At 45.2% G+C, this 18,549-nt stretch overlaps 1 protein-coding gene across 2 annotated transcripts in view; it reads right to left on the bottom strand.

Moving 5' to 3' along the window:
• ERBB2 (erb-b2 receptor tyrosine kinase 2) overlaps positions 1–16,939 on the bottom strand; it is a 218,904-nt gene extending 201,965 nt beyond the window's left edge. The window contains exon 1 of one of the 2 annotated variants that reach the window (XM_063959734.1): positions 16,669–16,939. In XM_063959734.1, coding sequence (XP_063815804.1) covers positions 16,669–16,735 — 67 coding nt within the window. In that variant the 5' untranslated portion in view covers positions 16,736–16,939. The remainder of the gene's footprint in view (positions 1–16,668) is intronic. The other variant, XM_063959733.1, reaches the window with a different exon arrangement.
• Between the last annotated feature and the right edge of the window lie 1,610 nt (positions 16,940–18,549).

The raw sequence follows: 18,549 nt of genomic DNA, 5'->3' as shown, positions 1-18,549 counted from the left end.
GGGAATACAGCTTGTGAATTGCCTCTAGCACAGCCTCCCTGCCTGAGGGAGTTGTCGGCAAGGCAGATTTGAGGAAAACGGCGGTGGGGAGATGCCTCGAATTCCAGCTTGTACCCCTGAGATACTACTTGAAGGATCCAGGGATCCACCTGTGAGCGAGCCCACTGATCGCTGAAATTTTTGAGGCGGCCCCCCACCGTAACTGGCTACGCCTGTGGAGCCCCCGCGTCATGCGGTGGACTCAGAGGAAGCGGGGGAAGAATTTTGATTCTGGGAACTGGCTGACTGGTGCAGCTTTTTCCCTCTTCCCTCATCTCTGTGCAGAAAGGAAGCGCCTTTGACCCGCTTGCTTTTCTGAAGCCGAAAGGACTGTACCTGATAATACAGTGCTTTCTTAGGCTGTGAGGAAACCTGAGGTAAAAAAATTTCTTCCCAGCTGTTGCTGTGGATACGAGGTCCCAGAGACCATCCCCAAACAATTCCTTACCCTTATAAGGCTCTATGTGCCTTTTAAAGTCAGCATCACCTGTCCAGTGTCGGGTCTCTAATACCCTCCTGAAAGAATGGACATTGTATTAATTCTGGATGCCAGCCGGCAAAATATCCCTCTGTGCATCCCTCATATATAAGACGACGTCTTTAATATGCTCTTATGTTCGCAAAATAGTATCCCTGTTTGACAGGGTCACAGACCACGCTGCAGCAGCACTATCTGCAGGTCTCAGTCTAGTACCTGAGTGTGTAAATACAGACTTCAGGATAGCCTCCTGCTTTTTATCAGCAGGTACCTTCAAAGTGGCCGTATCCTAAGACGGCAGTGCCACCTTTTTTGACAAACGTGTGAGCGCCTTATCCACCCTAGGGGATATCTCCCAGCGTAATCTATCCTCTGGCGGGAAAGGGTACGCCATCAGTAACTTTTTAGAAATTACCAGTTTCTTATCGGGGGAACCCACACTTTTTCACACTTCATTCACTCATTTTATGGGGGAACAACACTGCCTGCTTTTTCTCCCCACACATAAAACCCTTTCTTAGTGGTACTTGGGTTAATGTCAGAAATGTGTAACACATTATTTATTGCCGGGATCATGTAACGGATGTTCCTAGTGGATTGTGTATATGTCTCAACCTCGTCGACACTGGAGTCAGACTCCGTGTCGACATCTGTGTCTGCCATCTGAGGGAGCGGGCGTTTTTGAGCCCCTGATGGCCTTTGAGACGCCTGGGCAGGCGCGGCTGAGAAGCCGGCTGTCCCACAGCTGTTACGTCATCCAGCCTTTTATGTAAGGAGTTGACACTGTCGGTTTATACCTTCCACCTATCCATCCACTCTGGTGTCCGCCCCACAGGGGGCGACATCACATTTATCGGCATCTGCTCTGCCACCACATAAGCCTCCTCATCAAACATGTCGACACAGCCGTACCGACACACCGCACACACACAGGGAATGCTCTGACTGAGGACAGGACCCCACACAGCCCTTTGGGGAGACAGAGAGAGAGTATGCCAGCACACACCAGAGCGCTATATAATTTAGGGATTAACACTATATTGAGTGAATTTTTCCCAATAGCTGCTTGTATATACAATATTGCGCCTAAATTTAGTGCCCCCCCTCTCTTTTTAACCCTTTGAGCCTGCAAACTACAGGGGAGAGCCTGGGGAGCTGTCTTCCAGCTGCACTGTGAAGAGAAAATGGCGCCAGTGTGCTGAGGGAGATAGCTCCGCCCCTTTTTCGCGGACTTTTCTCCCGCTTTTTTATGGATTCTGGCAGGGGTATTTATCACATATATAGCCTCTGGGGCTATATATTGGGATATATTTGCCAGCCAAGGTGTTTTTATTGCTGCTCAGGGCGCCCCCCCCCCCCCCCAGCGCCCTGCACCCTCAGTGACCGGAGTGTGAAGTGTGTATGAGGAGCAATGGCGCACAGCTGCAGTGCTGTGCGCTACCTTGGTGAAGACTGATGTCTTCTGCCGCAGATTTTCCGGACCTCTTATTGCTTCTGGCTCTGTAAGGGGGACGGCGGCGCGGCTCCGGGAACGAACACCAAGGCCAGTTCCATGCGGTCGATCCCTCTGGAGCTAATGGTGTCCAGTAGCCTAAGAAGCCCAAGCTAGCTGCAAGCAGGTAGGTTCGCTTCTTCTCCCCTTAGTCCCTCGATGCAGTGAGCCTGTTGCCAGCAGGTCTCACTGTAAAATAAAAAAACCTAAAATAAACTTTCTTTCTAGGAGCTCAGGAGAGCCCCTAGTGTGCATCCAGCTCGGCCGGGCACAGAAATCTAACTGAGGCTTGGAGGAGGGTCATAGTGGGAGGAGCCAGTGCACACCAGGTAGTCTAAAAGCTTTCTTTTAGTTGTGCCCAGTCTCCTGCGGAGCCGCTATTCCCCATGGTCCTTACGGAGTTCCCAGCATCCACTAGGACGTTAGAGAAATGCATTAATAATGTGCAACATATGTGTAAAGGGCCACTATGTGTGTCATTATGTGTATAAGTGCATTAATAATGTGCGGCATATGTGTTACAGGGTACTACTGTATGTGTGTCATTATGTGTATAGGGGCACTAATAATGTGCAGCAAATGTGTAGGGGGCACTATGTGTGTCATTATGTGTATAAGGGCATTAATAATGCAAGAAGATGCCCCTTTTTGGGCTGTGCGTCAAATGTGCGAACTGTTCCTATTTAAAATATAGGGGGTACAAGGACTGCTATGGGTGAGGGGTGATGGTGCTGAGAAAGAGGTGCAAGGTCAGAGGCAGAACCAGCGGTGGTGCTAGGGGGCACCAACCAAAATCTTGCCTAGGGCATCATATTGGTTAGGGTCGGCTCTGTTAGCATGTAAACAAGCAATTATATACATGTTTTTGATGGAAATTAAGAGGCATTTCAGGTTTCAGCATATTTCTTTGATTAAACCGTAAAAATTTCAAACTGTTTTCAAACACTTTTAAAGCATTTTTAAGAGGCGATTCAACTGTATTTTGCGCAGCTGTAAGTAATGGGCACCCACCTGAGCAATTCAAATGTTTTTGGGTGCCCATTACTTACTGTGCCCAAAAGCACTGGGATTAGCTGCGTACTGGTTAGGGTGCCCAAACTACCTTCTGGGTGCTTAAAACATGTACTTTTTGACGATTTCTGCTTGCCACCTCAGGAGAGTGCAAACAGAATTATAGGCTTCCGTGGCATTCGTGCTAGTTGGCAGCAACAACTGAATTGCTCCGTCATGCGCCCATTACTTACAGTCGCTCAAAAAACTATTGACTCGTCCCCCTGTGATTGGTAAATACAAAAAATATATATATATATATATATATATAGAATGGATTTTAAATAGCAGCAATTGTATATGACAGTACCCATCATCTTTAATGCTTTCTGCATTAGAGTGGTGTTAAAATAACACACCCAAAAGGGATTATCTACTTTAGTGGCCCAAGCCATTATATGAGCGCTTGAACATTGTGGTTGCAAGTATTGAAGAATTATTTGAGCTATATAAATAAAATCACATCTGATTATACTGCCCATTATAAACAGGTACTACATTCATTACACATCATTATACTGAGCAGGTACTGTATACACGTTAAACTCAGAAAATTAGAATATCGTGCAAAAGTTCATTTATTTCAGTAATACAACTTAAAAGGTGAAACTAATATATTATATAGACTCATTACATGCAAGTGAGATATTTCAAGCCTTTATTTGTTATAATGTTGATGATTGTGGTTTAAAGCTTAAGAAACCCCTAATCCAAAATCTCAGAAAATTATCTGCGGCACTGCTGTGGTGTTATGGAAAACCAGGATGCTTCAATAAAGACCTTCAGCTCTTCTGCATTGTTTGGTCTCATGTCTCTCATCTTTCTCTTGACAATGCCCCATAGATTCTAGCATAGTTTGCTGGCCAATCCAGCACAGTAATCCCATAGTCATTGAACCAGGTTTTGGTACTTTTGGCAGTGTGGTCAGGTGCTAAATCCTGCTGGAAAATGAAGTCAGCATCTCCATAAAGCTTGTCTGCTGAAGAAAGCATGAAGTGCTCTAAAATGTCCTGGTAGATAGCTGCGTTGACTCTGGACTTAATAAAGCACAGTGGACCAACACCAGCAGATGACATGGCTCCCCAAATCAACACAGACTGAGGAAACTTCATACTGGACTTCAAGCATCTTGGATTGCGTGCCTCTCCATTCTTCCTCCATACTCTGCTCTCATCAGAAAAGAGGACTTTGGACCACTGAGCAACATACCAGTTATTTTTTTCTTATCAGGAAAAGGCCATTCAAAAGTGTGGGGGAGCTTCACAAGGAGTGGACTGAGGCAGGAGTTAGCGCATCAAGAGCCACCACACACAGATGGATCCTGGACATGGGCTTCAAATGTCGTATTCCTCTTGTCTAGCCGCTCCTGAACAACATACGTCAGAAGCGTCTTACCTGGGCTAAAAAAAAAAAAGAGAATCTATGGGGCAATGCCAAGAGAAAGATGAGAGACATGAGAAAGAGCAATGCAGAAGAGCTGAAGGCCGCTATTGAAGCATTGTGGTCTTCCTTCACATCTCAGCAGTGCCACAGGCTGACAGAATCCATGCCACGCCGCAATGAGGCAGTGATTCATGCAAAAGGGCCCAAACCAAGTACTAAATACATATGCATGATTATACTTTTCAGAGAGCCGACATTTCTGTATTTAAAATCCTTTTTTTATTTATTTTATGTAGTATTCTAATTTTCTGAGATTTTGGATTTGGAGTTTTCATAAGATGTAAGCCACAATCATCAAAAATTATAACAAATAAAGGCTTGAAATATCTCACTTTACATGTAATGAGTCTATATAATATATTAGTTACACCTTTTAAGTTGAATTACTAAAATAAATGAACTTTTGCACGATATTCTAATTTTCTGAGTTTCACTTGTTAATGACCCACCAATCTTGGCTGCTGGCTGTAATACAGTAACAGCACAGGGCGTTGGGACGGAAGAACACCCAAACCCAAACTGGTCCAAAAGTGTGCAAATCCCTGAGATATTAATTTGAGTCTCTGCAGAGATGGTACTACAAGGGCCAGCATGACCTGCTACTGGGACCTGTAGCTCTGCAACAGCTGGAGAGTCACAGATTACCTATGTCTGTCATAGAGATATACCTTAAGGTTTAATGCATAGATACAGACTCCAATGAATTCCCTCCTTACATTACTGTCCCAGGACTCTGGCCTCCTTTGAAATATTTCTGTATCTATGATCAAAGTCGAACAACAAGCTGTAATCCACAGTATAATAATTTTCACTCTAACCTGCCTTCCACACCAGAGCTTTGCCATAAACCATCAGGATGACAAAAACATCAAATTAAAATAAAAATCATGTTTTTTCTTACCCTCTTCTATTTCACCCACTATACAATTTCACAACGGATATCCTCAGGATCCTGCACAGAGGTACCATGCTGGCACCACAGGCTTTTCTCCCTCTATGGGTGTCCACAACAAGAGGCTTACTACTGCTCGCCACTCTTGCGGCATCCTGGTGGCAGGGATGCCGGCGTCGGTATAATGACGGCCGGCATCCCGGCCATCGGTAAATCATACCGATCCTGTTAAAACGTCTCACAGGACCCAACTTGCATCTAACTGGATTGTCCCCTAAACCAAACACCAACGGATACTGACGCCGGCATCCCAACACCTGGTGAAATACCGGCGGTTGGAATCCCCACTCGGGTGGTGGCCCACGCCACCGCCCGAGGGGGAATATAAACCTGTGACGACCTAAGGTCACAACCGGCCCCGAAGCGTGGCAAGCGCAGCGAGCCTGCGAGGGGACACTCTGCGCTCGCCGCCAGTATTCCGGCTGTCGGGATCCAGACGTTGGTCTGCTGACCACCGGGATCCCGACAGCAGGGATATCATACTGAATCCGAATTTACCATATGGAAAGATTACCTGTTTGAGGTGTTGATGGTGCTCCCATGAGTCCAATACGTCACTGGTCAGTATTCATGTATACAATGATTTCTATGTAAGGAGGCCTCTTGGCATAGAAAACATTGTAAACAGTAGTGTAAATCTGCCCATGAACCAAGTGATTTCTGCGCAATACACAAGCCTGCCACATTAATACTCTGTGTATTGCTAAGCATTGTGCGAGCATAGTCATATAAACAGAAACTAGAACAAGGATTTATTTGCACAAACACTGACAGTTATTTTAATTCCTGGTGGGATCCTTAAAGAGAATGAACCTCCTGAACACAGTGGATGCGGCCATTCTGTATGCTGAACCAATATTTTTGATAGCGCAGCCTAACAATTCACAAGGAACTAATAGCATCACTGGGTCATAAGGCACTTCAGCCTCACAATAATCTCTGCATCTTTTTCAACATATCAAGGAAACTATATCTTACACTGAATGACTTTTTAGCTAAAATCATTATGAAACTTAACTAAATAAAACAGGAAGGGAAGAGGAAACACAATATTTACAATATGATTACTTGAATATTAGACACAAAATGGCAAAATCTTTAGATCGTAACCCTATATGCCAACTCTATTTTCTGATTCAATAAGCCTTGTGAGTAATTTGCTATCATGAGCCACAGCGGATGTGCCCCACAGACGATATTATGAAAGTCCATTTTAACAACATGAATTGCACAATTACGTGAGCTTCATAATGTGGAGCCAGTACATTGTGTACGTCATCATGCGCATGGGCAGCCCTCAGCATACTAAGTGCCACAGAATGAAAATATAGTCAAATCCCAATTTTACGCACCCTTGTTTTTCATATTTCCCATATCTGATACTTTTTTACCTGGTCCCATTCCTTAATAGACTTCAATGGACCCAGGGCCTAATTCAGACCTGATCGCAGCAGCAAATTTGTTAGCAGTTGGGCAAAACCATGTGCACTGCAGGGGTACAGAAATAACATGTGCAGAGAGCGTTAGATTGTGGGGGGGGGGGGAGTGTTCAAACTGAAATCGAAACTGCAGGGTAAAAATAAAGCAGCCAGTTTTTACCCTGCACTGAAACAAAATATCCCACCCAATTCTGTCTCTCTCTGCACATGTTATATCTGCCCCCCCACTGCAGTGCACATGGACCCTCATTCCGAGTTGTTCGCTCGCTAGCTGCTTTTAGCAGCATTGCACACGCTAGGCTGCCGCCCTCTGGGAGTGTATCTTAGCTTAGCAGAATAGCGAACGAAAGATTAGCAGAACTGCTAATAAATAATTATTTGCAGTTTCTGAGTAGCTCCGGACCTACTCACAGATTGCGATCAGCTCGGTCAGTTTAGTTCCTGGTTTGACGTCACAAACACACCCTGCATTCGGCCAGCCACTCCCCCGTTTCTCCAGACACTCCCGCGTTTTTCCCTGACACGCCTGCGTTTTTTAGCACACTCCCGGAAAACGCTCAGTTACCACCCAGAAATGCCCCTTTCCTGTCAATCATTCACCGATCAGCAGTGCGACTGAAAAGTGCAGCAGGATCCACAGCAAAACTGCTAAGTTTTTTGTTAAATAACTAAGCGCATGAGCCCTGCATGTCTTGCGCATGCGCAATTAGCAACAAATCGCAGCATAGCGAAAATCGGCAACGAGCGAACAACTCGGAATGACCCCCATGGTTTTGTCCATCTGCTAACAAATGTGCTGCTATGGTCGGGTCTAAATTACCCCCACAATTCCATGGTTTCACACTATGTTTTACAACACATCTTCCCAGATATAGGGCTTGAATTTGAGTACACTTTCGTACTGTGGATATTTTGCTGACAGAATGCTAATGTGACTATATACGTCTTCACGTGTATGCATTGTGCCGCTATTGTTCTGTTCACAAGTGCAGCCTTCATCACTAGTATTGGGACTTATACGCTCCTATTGTGGGTGCAAGATATCCATCTGAAATAGTCACCCCTTGGCAAACACATGACTCACAATAGGATGCAACTCCGGCTATACCAAGGGCGTAACGGGGGGGGGGGGGGGGGGATCAGTGCGATGTTGCCCCCTCCCCCATAACACTTCTCCACTGTCCACCACCACTGGCAGATGTATAGCAGCACATCATACAGGTTGAGAGAGAGGACTGTTGTGTGTTGTCCTGCGAGGGTGGCAGGGAGGCTACTGCCGCTGAACAGCAGCAGCCTCCTCTCTCCCTGCAAGATGTGCTACTGCTATACATCAGTCAGTGACAATGGACAGATGAGAAGTGTTGTGGGGTATCATCGCACTGATTGCCCCCTTACCCCCTCGTTCCGCCCCTGGGCTATACACACATGACACTAATACGACACTACCATGAGATGGGATATGGGGGGTCATTCCGAGTTGTTCGCTCGCTAGCTGCTTTTAGCAGCATTGCACACGCTAGGCCGCCGCCCTCTGGGAGTGTATCTTAGCTTAGCAGAATTGCGAACGAAAGATTAGCAGAATTGCTACTAAATATTTTCTTGCAGTTTCTGAGTTGCTCCAGACCTACTCTTAGATTGCGATCAGCTCGGTCCGTTTAGTTCCTGGTTTGACGTCACAAACACGCCCTGCGTTCAGCCAGCCACTCCCCCGTTTCTCCAGACACTCCCGCGTTTTTCCCTGACACGCCTGCGTTTTTTAGCACACTCCCGGAAAACGCTCAGTTACCACCCAGAAACGCCCCTTTCCTGTCAATCATTCACCAATCAGCAGTGCGACTGAAAAGCGCAGCAGAATCCACAGCAAAACTGCTAAGTTTTTAGTTAAATAACTAAGCGCATGAGCCCTGCGTGGCTTGCGCATGCGCAATTAGCAACAAATCGCAGCATAGCGAAAATCGGCAACGAGCAAACAACTCGGAATGACCCCCCTGGTATTAGGGTTGGTTCAGCAGTTTCGGTCAGGGTAATATGCATATTGTGTTAGCGTTAGTTTAGGGGACTGGATTAAGCCAGGGTATTAGGGATAGGATATTAGGGTAGGTTTAGCAGTTTGGGTTAAGGTATTAGGTGTAGGGGTTATGGTTAGGGAGAGGTTTGGGAACTCTAACACCCTAACCTTAATACTCTAACCCCTAATCCTAAAGTCCTAACCCTAAAAGGCATATGGTTCTTATCAGATTCTATGTTTTTATGGTTCTCTTAAGGGGGGTACTCATGAAGCGATATTCTAAGCAATCTGACTAGATTGCTTAGAATTTAAGCATTATCGCTCCGTGTGTACCCCCTACAGAGATAACGATGCGCAGCCCCGCGCATCGCTATCGCTGGTGCTAGATTGGCCTGCATGCAGGCCAATCTAGCGGGACGCTCACTTCACCCGCTGGGTGAAATGAGCGCCCCCCCCCGTCTATTATTTTACTGTACATTTTATTTTATTGTACTGATGTGTTTTTTTTTATGGAAAGTCCACCATATTTCACATGCTGGAACGACATTTAACATATAATCTACTATGAGCAACAGCAAACTTCTTTGTGTCTTATATTCTACTAACTTTGGAATGTTTTGTTTTCTCTTGTTTGACACTTCCCGATATCTTTCAGCAGCAGTCTCATGGTGAATATACTATGCTGATTTGACAATGTATGTCACTTGTATGACGTTCCCCACCTCAGGAATTATAGATCACATGAAATGAGCAGTATATTAGGAGAACAGAAGGAGCGTTTAATAATTAAATATTTGGCAACCAAATGTAAAAGTATTTTCACTTGTGTAAGACTAGTGTTCTGGAATCTCCTTCCAAATTACAATCATTGCACATATCAGATGCACAGATTGACGTACACTATACACTGGCCTATAAAGGAAGGTACAATTACACAAATATCAATACAAAGTACGTTTTAATCCTCGTAAATAACCTGTGTCTATTTAATAGCAATCTATTATAACGTATGTAGTGTGTCTATTTAATGGCAACCTATTATTATAGATGTAATATGCTGGTGCTTTATAAATAAGGAATAATAGTGTGTGTGCAGCAGGCAGAACATGACGTGTTTACATCTAGTAAAGATGGCCAGAGGAGAGGCTGTAAGCTGAACTGGGAGGGAGGTGGATTTTCAGCAATTTACTTTCGGTGTCAGCGTGCATAGGAAGTTTGTACAGTAAGCATGTTTATTAATTAAAGTCAACATGAATAGTCTCTGATGACACGCAAAACTACTATGATGCTTGTTTCACTTCAGTTTTAATGTGCTTTACATTGTAGAAGCAAATAGCATAACACAGTTAATGAGATTGGAAAATCTATTTTTCTAACACTGATACAAGGTCACCTACCTCTCACCACCAACAGATACTGTACACATACTGTATCATCACATCCAATTATCTTGACACATGCCTCTCCTGTTCTCCTACTGTATATACACTTATAAGACATATACCTCTAACCTACTGCTTATAAAGAAATATCATGTCCAATGCCACTTACCTCTGCCTATAACCCAAACATCAGTATCTATACCACTACCACTAACTTCCTCTTAATACACAGTAATCAGGTCCTATACCACTAACCTCCAGCTAATACACAGGCATCAGGTCCTATACCACTAGCCTCCCCCTAATACACAGACATCAGGTCCTATACCACTAATATCCCCCTAATACACAGTAATCAGGTCCTATACTACTAACCTCCAGCTAATACACAGACATCAGGTCCTATACCACTAACCTCCCCCTAATACACAGACATCAGGTCTTATACCACTAATCTCCCCCTAATACACAGTAATCAGGTCCTATACCACTAACCTCCAGCTAATACACAGACATCAGGTCCTATACCACTAACCTCCCCCTAATACACAGACATCAGGTCTTATACCACTAATCTCCCCCTAATACACAGTAATCAGGTCCTATACCACTAACCTCCAGCTAATACACAGACATCAGGTCCTATACCACTAACCTCCCCAGTGGCGGAACTAGTGAGCGGTGGGCCCAGGAGCGACAAAATGCTTTGGGCCCCCCCTCATCCCATCCAAGTCCACCCCCTCACCCCTGGAGAGGATCTGATGAGGGGGACCTGCTCAGGGCCAGAGAAATGGATACCTAGCAACAGTGCCGTAACTAGACATTTTAGCACTGTGTGCAAGAAACGGCATCGGAGCCCCACCCCTGCATGCAAAACAGGGGCAGTGCGCGCCGTAGGCACGCACAAAAATACATAGGGGCGTGGCTTCATGGGGAAGGGGTGTGACCACAAAATAATACCAATTCATAAAACGATGCACAGTAGTCTCCATTATTCAAATTACGCCACACAGTAGCACCACTACACCAGGTAGAGACCCTTTTACACCTTACGGCGGACAGATTCCCCTTTTTACACATTACGGCAGACAGCGTCCCCTTTTTACACATGGCGGCAGACAGCGTCCTCTTTTTACACATTACGGCAGACAGCGTGCCCTTGTTACACATTACGGCAGACAGCGTCCTCTTTTTACACATTACGGCAGACAGCGTGCCCTTGTTACACATTACGGCAGACAGCGTCCCCTTTTTACACATTATGGCAGACAGTGTGCCCTTGTTACACATTACGGCAGACAAGAGTCCCCTTTTTACACATTATGGCAGACAGCATGCCCTTTTTACACATTACGGCAGACAGCGTGCCCTTGTTACACATTACGGCAGACAGCGTGCCCTTTTTACATATTACGGCAGACAGCGTGCCCTTTTTACACATGAAGGCAGACAGCGTGCCCTTGTTACACATTACGGCAGACAGAGTCCCCTTGTTACACATTACGGCATACAGCGTACCCTTTTTACACATTACGGCAGACAGTCCCCCTTTTTGGAAAGAAAGAAAGAAAGAAAGAAAGAAAGAAAGAAAGAAAGAAAGAAAGAAAGAAAGAAAGAAAGAAAGAAAGAATGAATTATACTTACCGTCTCCGCTGGCTCGGGCTCCTCGGTGCAGCTTCTGGCAGAGATCACGATTCCCGGGCAGGATGAGGAGGAGGAGGGAGGTGGAGGAGGGAGCCGCAGCAGCGCTGTGTTATTGGTGGAGGTGCTGCTGCTGCTGTCCCAGTCCTTTACCATAGGCTGTGCTCCGCCGCTGTGAATGCTGGGATGCGCTTCACAGCGGCGGAAGACAGCCTATAGTGAAGCAGAGGGACAGCAGCAGCAGCGCCTCAACCAATAAAACAGCGCTGCTGCGGCTCCCTCCTCCACCTCCCTCCTCCTCCTTCCCCCCGTGTCCGCTCCTCTTCTCTCTGGGCGGCTGTGTGCTGCGGGCAGCGTTTGCCCGCAGCACACAGCGGCATGTAATGAGTCAGTTTGACTTATTACATGCTTTGGGCCCCTGGACAGTGGCGGGCCCCAGTGCAACGCACTGGTTGCACTGGCGGTAGTTCCGCCTCTGAACCTCCCTCCCCCTAATACACAGGCATCAGGTCCTATACCACTAACCTCCCCTAATACACAGACATCAGGTCCTATACCACTAACCTCCAGATAATACACAGACATCAGGTCCTATACCACTAACCTCCAGCTAATACACAGACATCAGGTCCTATACCACTAATCTCCCCCTAATACACAGTAATCAGGTCCTATACCACTAACCTCCAGCTAATACACAGACATCAGGTCCTACACCACTAATCTCCCGCTAATACACAGACATCAGGTCCTATACCACTAATCTCCCCCCTAATACACAGTAATCAGGTCCTATACCACTAACCTCCCACTAATACACAGGCATCAGGTCCTATACCACTAACCTCCCCCTAATACACAGACATCAGGTCCTATACCACTAACCTCCAGCTAATACACAGACATCAGGTCCTATACCACTAATCTCCCGCTAATACACAGACATCAGGTCCTATACCACTAATCTCCCCCTAATACACAGTAATCAGGTCCTATACCACTAATCTCCAGCTAATACACAGACATCAGGTCCTATACCACTAATCTCCAGCTAATACACAGACATCAGGTCCTACACCACTAATCTCCAGCTAATACACAGACATCAGGTCCTATACCACAAACCTCCAGCTAATACACAGACATCAGGTCCTATACCACTAACCTCCAGCTAATACACAGTAATCAGGTCCTAAACCACTAATCTCCAGCTAATACACAGACATCAGGTCCTATACCACTAACCTCCAGCTAAAACACAGACATCAGGTCCTATACCCCTAACCTCCAGCTAATACACAGTAATCAGGTCCTACACCACTAATCTCCAGCTAATACACAGACATCAGGTCCTATGCCACTAATCTCACCCTAATACACAGTAATCAGGTCCTATACCACTAACCTCCCCCTAATACACAGGCATCAGGTCCTATACCACTAACCTCCCCCCAATACACAGACATCAGGTCCTATACCACTAAACTCCAGCTAATACACAGACATCAGGTCCTATGCCACTAATCTCACCCTAATACACAGTAATCAGGTCCTATACCACTAACCTCCCCCTAATACACAGGCATCAGGTCCTATACCACTAACCTCCCCCTAATACACAGACATCAGGTCCTATACCACTAAACTCCAGCTAATACACAGACATCAGGTCCTATACCACTAATCTCCCGCTAATACACAGACATCAGGTCCATTACCACTAATCTCCCCCTAATACACAGTAATCAGGTCCTATACCACTAATCTCCCCCTAATACACAGTAATCAGGTCCTATACCACTAATTTCCAGCTAATACACAGACATCAGGTCCTATACCACTAATCTCCAGCTAATACACAGACATCAGGTCCTATACCACTAATCTCCAGCTAATACACAGACATCAGGTCCTATACCACTAACCTCCAGCTAATACACAGACATCAGGTCCTATACCACTAACCTCCAGCTAATACACAGTAATCAGGTCCTATACCACTAATCTCCAGCTAATACACAGACATCAGGTCCTATACCACTAATCTCCAGCTAATACACAGACATCAGGTCTTATACCACTAACCTCCAGCTAATACACAGTAATCAGGTCCTATATCACTAATCTCCAGATAATACACAGACATCAGGTCCTATACCACTAATCTCCAGCTAATACACAGACATCAGGTCCTATACCACTAACCTCCAGCTAATACACAGTAATCAGGTCCTACACCACTAATCTCCAGCTAATACACAGACATCAGGTCCTATACCACTAATCTCCAGCTAATACACAGACATCAGGTCCTATACCACTAATCTCCAGCTAATACACAGACATCAGGTCCTATACCACTAATCTCCCCCTAATACACAGTAATCAGGTCCTATACCACTAACCTCCAGCTAATACACAGACATCAGGTCCTATACCACTAACCTCCAGCTAATACACAGTAATCAGGTCCTATACCACTAATCTTCAGCTAATACACAGACATCAGGTCCTATACCACTAATCTCCAGATAATACACAGACATCAGGTCCTATACCACTAACCTCCAGCTAATACACAGTAATCAGGTCCTATACCACTAACCTCCCCCTAATACACAGGCATCAGGTCCTACACCACTAATCTCCAGCTAATACACAGACATCAGGTCCTATACCACTAATCTCCCCCTAATACACAGACATCAGGTCCTATACCACTAACCTCCAGCTAATACACAGACATCAGGTCCTATACCACTAACCTCCAGCTAATACACAGACATCAGGTCCTATACCACTAACCTCCCCCTAATACACAGACATCAGGTCCTATACCACTAACCTCCCCCTAATACACAGACATCAGGTCCTATAAAACTTACCGGCGTTCGGAATCCCGGCATTCGGAATACCGACGCCGGAATCCTGACACTGAACGGAATACTGATGCCAGGATCCCAACAAGGATTACAATGCCGGCGCCAGTATCCCAAATGCCAGGATCCTGAACAAGGATCTGCTGCCACTCAGAACAGGTAAGCCGAGGGGAGGGGGGTTAGGGTTAGGCTGCGGGGAAGGGAGGGTTACGTTTAGGCTGCGGGAAGGGTTATGGTTAGGCTGTGGTACGGGAAGGGTTAGGTTTAGGCTGTGGGGAGGGAGGGTTAGGGTTAGGGGTGTTAGGGATTAGGGTTAGGCACCTCACTCCTTCGGTGTCGGGATTCCCAGCACTGGGATACTGTGGTCAGTATATTGACTGTCGAAATCCTGAACGACCGGATATCGTATGTAACCCATTCACATCAGACATCAGAACCTATACCATTCACTTTTACCTATTACCCAAACATGAGTACCTACAGTATATCACTAACCTCCTTCTAATACCAGACATCAGGTCCTATACCACTAATCTCCTAACCAATACATTTTACATGGTTTCCGGGTTTTTCAATATATTTACTATGATTTCCGGCTTTTCCAATACTCTTTACATGGTTTCCTGCTTTTTCAATGCATTTACTACGATTTACGGCTTTTTCAATACACTTTACTAGTGTGTTTTCACACTGCAAATGCTCTGGGTGATGGGACATTGGCAGGTAGGCTAGGTTTAGATAGGGCATATCCATACCCTTCAACATTTTACACTTAAGAATCGGTACAAATCAGAAAAGGGGTTTTCCTATACTTTCAATGGAAGTTTGGAGAGCCAAAAATCGGTACAGACCATAAAAAAAAGGTACTGTACCTGCTAAAAATGTACAGTTGGAGGGTATGCATATCAATGGACTTGGGGGCTATGCAGAGTTGTGCGTACATGTAATTATGCCTATTTATAACAGATTTTTTGCACCAAGGATAGGGCTGGTGTAAGTTCACACTGAGAATGATGGGGAGTATCAAACCAAGGCTACGGATGAGGGCAGTCTCGCCGCAGACATGCGTACCACTCAACATATAGGTGAATATGCGCATCTGGTTCTTGTATGCAATATGAATATTGGCCCCACTGTCTTTTTATAGACAGCCGTTAGGATATCACCAGCCTTGATCTAATCCAAACACATGGCTGCACATGGGGGGACTGAGGGGCAGATTTATTAAGCCTGGCGAAGTGATAAATTACACGGTCATAAAGTACCAGCCAATCAGCTCCTAACTACCATGTCACAAGCTGGGTTTGAAAAATGACAGTTATGAGCTGATTGGCTGGTACTTTATCTCCTTCCACTTTATCACTTCACCAGGCTTAATAAATCTGCCCCTGATTTCCTAAAGGGTTCACAATTCTTTGTAATAAATTAGAAAACTACGCTCGGACTGTGGACATAAATACAAGGAAGCAGGTAACTAACTACCTGTCCTCAGTCACACGCATCAGTCACTTCCTCCTAATGCACCTATATAAGCTACAGAGCGGACAGCACTTTCTTGCAAAACATTACACCACCTACCTGAGTCAACACATTGTAACTCAGATCAGCATAATGCCATATGAGAACACTCCTGGCTTAAACCATATAAAGGGCCCTGAATTTCACTCTGGATCCTGCAGAGGAGCTTGCCAAAAAATCACAGCATTTATACTAACAGTGACAAAAGCGCCAACAATATTCTTCAGGCCGTCCCTTGTGGACCATGGAATGACGACCCTGCAGTATAATAACCACGGACTTAGCAGGGTACGAACCCAGCCCTACTTGTCTAACATTCAGGACCCTGAGCACCCTGCTAGGCTCACCTTCTCCACAGAGACCCCCATGCACAAGGAGGGAGAAGAGCCCCCAAAGCCATGGCAGCAGCTCCATCCCTTCACTGCACTTTGAGCCCCATAGCTGACAGCCTGAGCCTCCTCTGTATCTCGATGCCACTGGGTTTCGTCCTTGGTTCTTCGCTCCCTGCAAAACTTCCAGTAACTTCACGGGTTGCTCTGCTTCATTCCTACACAACACTTCCTGCAGGGAGGGGAGGGAGAGGCGGGGGCCATCTGAGAGTTACTTACATTACACATGCCCTACATAGGAGTGGCAGCAGCAGCACTCAGGATCCCCACGCTGCCTGTCAGTGCTGCTACTTCACTAGAAACGTAGAAGAGTGTCAGCTTTTACGTTAAATGACTAATATAAGACGAGGCTGAAGTTAACTTCTTATTCGGCCAGCTTCTTCTTATTCACTTCTTATTCGGCTCCAGCTTATTATTCAATTCTTATTCGGCTCCAGCTTCTTATTCACTTCTTATTCGGCTCCAGCTTCTTATTCACTTCTTATTCGGCTCCAGCTTATTACTCAATTCTTATTCGGCTCCAGCTTCTTATTCACTTCTTATTCGGCTCCAGCTTCTTATTCACTTCTTATTCGGCTCCAGGTTATTATTCAATTCTTATTCGGCTCCAGCTTCTTATTCACTTCTTATTCGGCTCCAGCTTCTTATTCAGAAAATATTATATTAAAATAAATGAAATAAGGATTGATCACTAAGTTAACATTGCATAAACTTCAAATAGTGTACCTTACACCAATTTACATTACATTTTGCATTAAACAAAAATGATTTAGGCATGAAAATGGTGGTAAAGCGGGCACAGACACGAGATTTCATCATTGTGAATAAGAAGCTGTAGTTGTGCAAGGGTTAAACACCGTTGGTCAACAGATTTGACACTTCAAACTCACACAGGGTGGTCACTTACATATCACCCACCTGCAATTTGCCTTGACCAACAAGCATTTGGGCATGAAAATGGTGGTAAAGCGGGCACAGACACCAGATTTCATCATTTTGAATAAGAAGCTGTAGTTGTGCAAGAGTTAAACACAGTTGGTCAAAATATTTGACACTAGAAACCCACACAGGGTGGTCACTTACATATCACCCACCTACAATTTGTCTTGACCAACAAGCATTTGGGCATGAAAATGGTGGTAAAGCGGGCACAGTCACCAGATTTCATCATTTTGAATATGAAGCTGTAGTTGTGCAAGGGTTGAACAGCGTTGGTCAAAATATTTGACACTAGAAACCCACACAGGGTGGTCACTTACATATCACCCACTTGCAAATTGCCTTGACCAACAAGCATGTGGGCATGAAAATGGTGGTAAAGCGGGCACAGTCACTAGATTTCATCATTTTGAATAAGAAGCTGTAGTGGTGCATGGGTTAAACAGCGTTGGTCAAAAGATTTTACACTAGAAACCCACACAGGGTGGTCACTTACATATCACCCACTTGCAAATTGCCTTGACCAACAAGCATTTGGGCATGAAAATGGTGGTAAAGCAGGCACAGACACCAGATTTCATCATTTTGAGTAAAAAGCTGTAGTTGTGCAAGGGTTAAACAGCGTTGGTCAAAAGATTTGACACTAGAAACCCACACAGGGTTGTCACTAACATATCATCCACCTGCAATTTGTCTTGGCCAACAAGCATTTGGGCATGAAAATGGTGGTAAAGCGGGCACAGTCACCAAATTTCATCATTTTGAATAAGAAGCTGTAGTTGTGCAAGGGTTAAACAGCGTTGGTCAAAAGATTTGACACTAGAAACCCACACAGGGTGGTCACTTACATATCACCCACTTGCAAGTTGCTTTGACCAACAAGCATTTGGGCATGAAAAT

The sequence above is a fragment of the Pseudophryne corroboree genome, chromosome 3 (genome assembly GCF_028390025.1).
Source record: "Pseudophryne corroboree isolate aPseCor3 chromosome 3, aPseCor3.hap2, whole genome shotgun sequence".
Taxonomy (NCBI): Eukaryota; Metazoa; Chordata; class Amphibia; order Anura; family Myobatrachidae; genus Pseudophryne; species Pseudophryne corroboree.
Note: the sequence above shows the minus strand (reverse complement) of the source record. Positions and strands in the feature narration are given on the sequence as shown.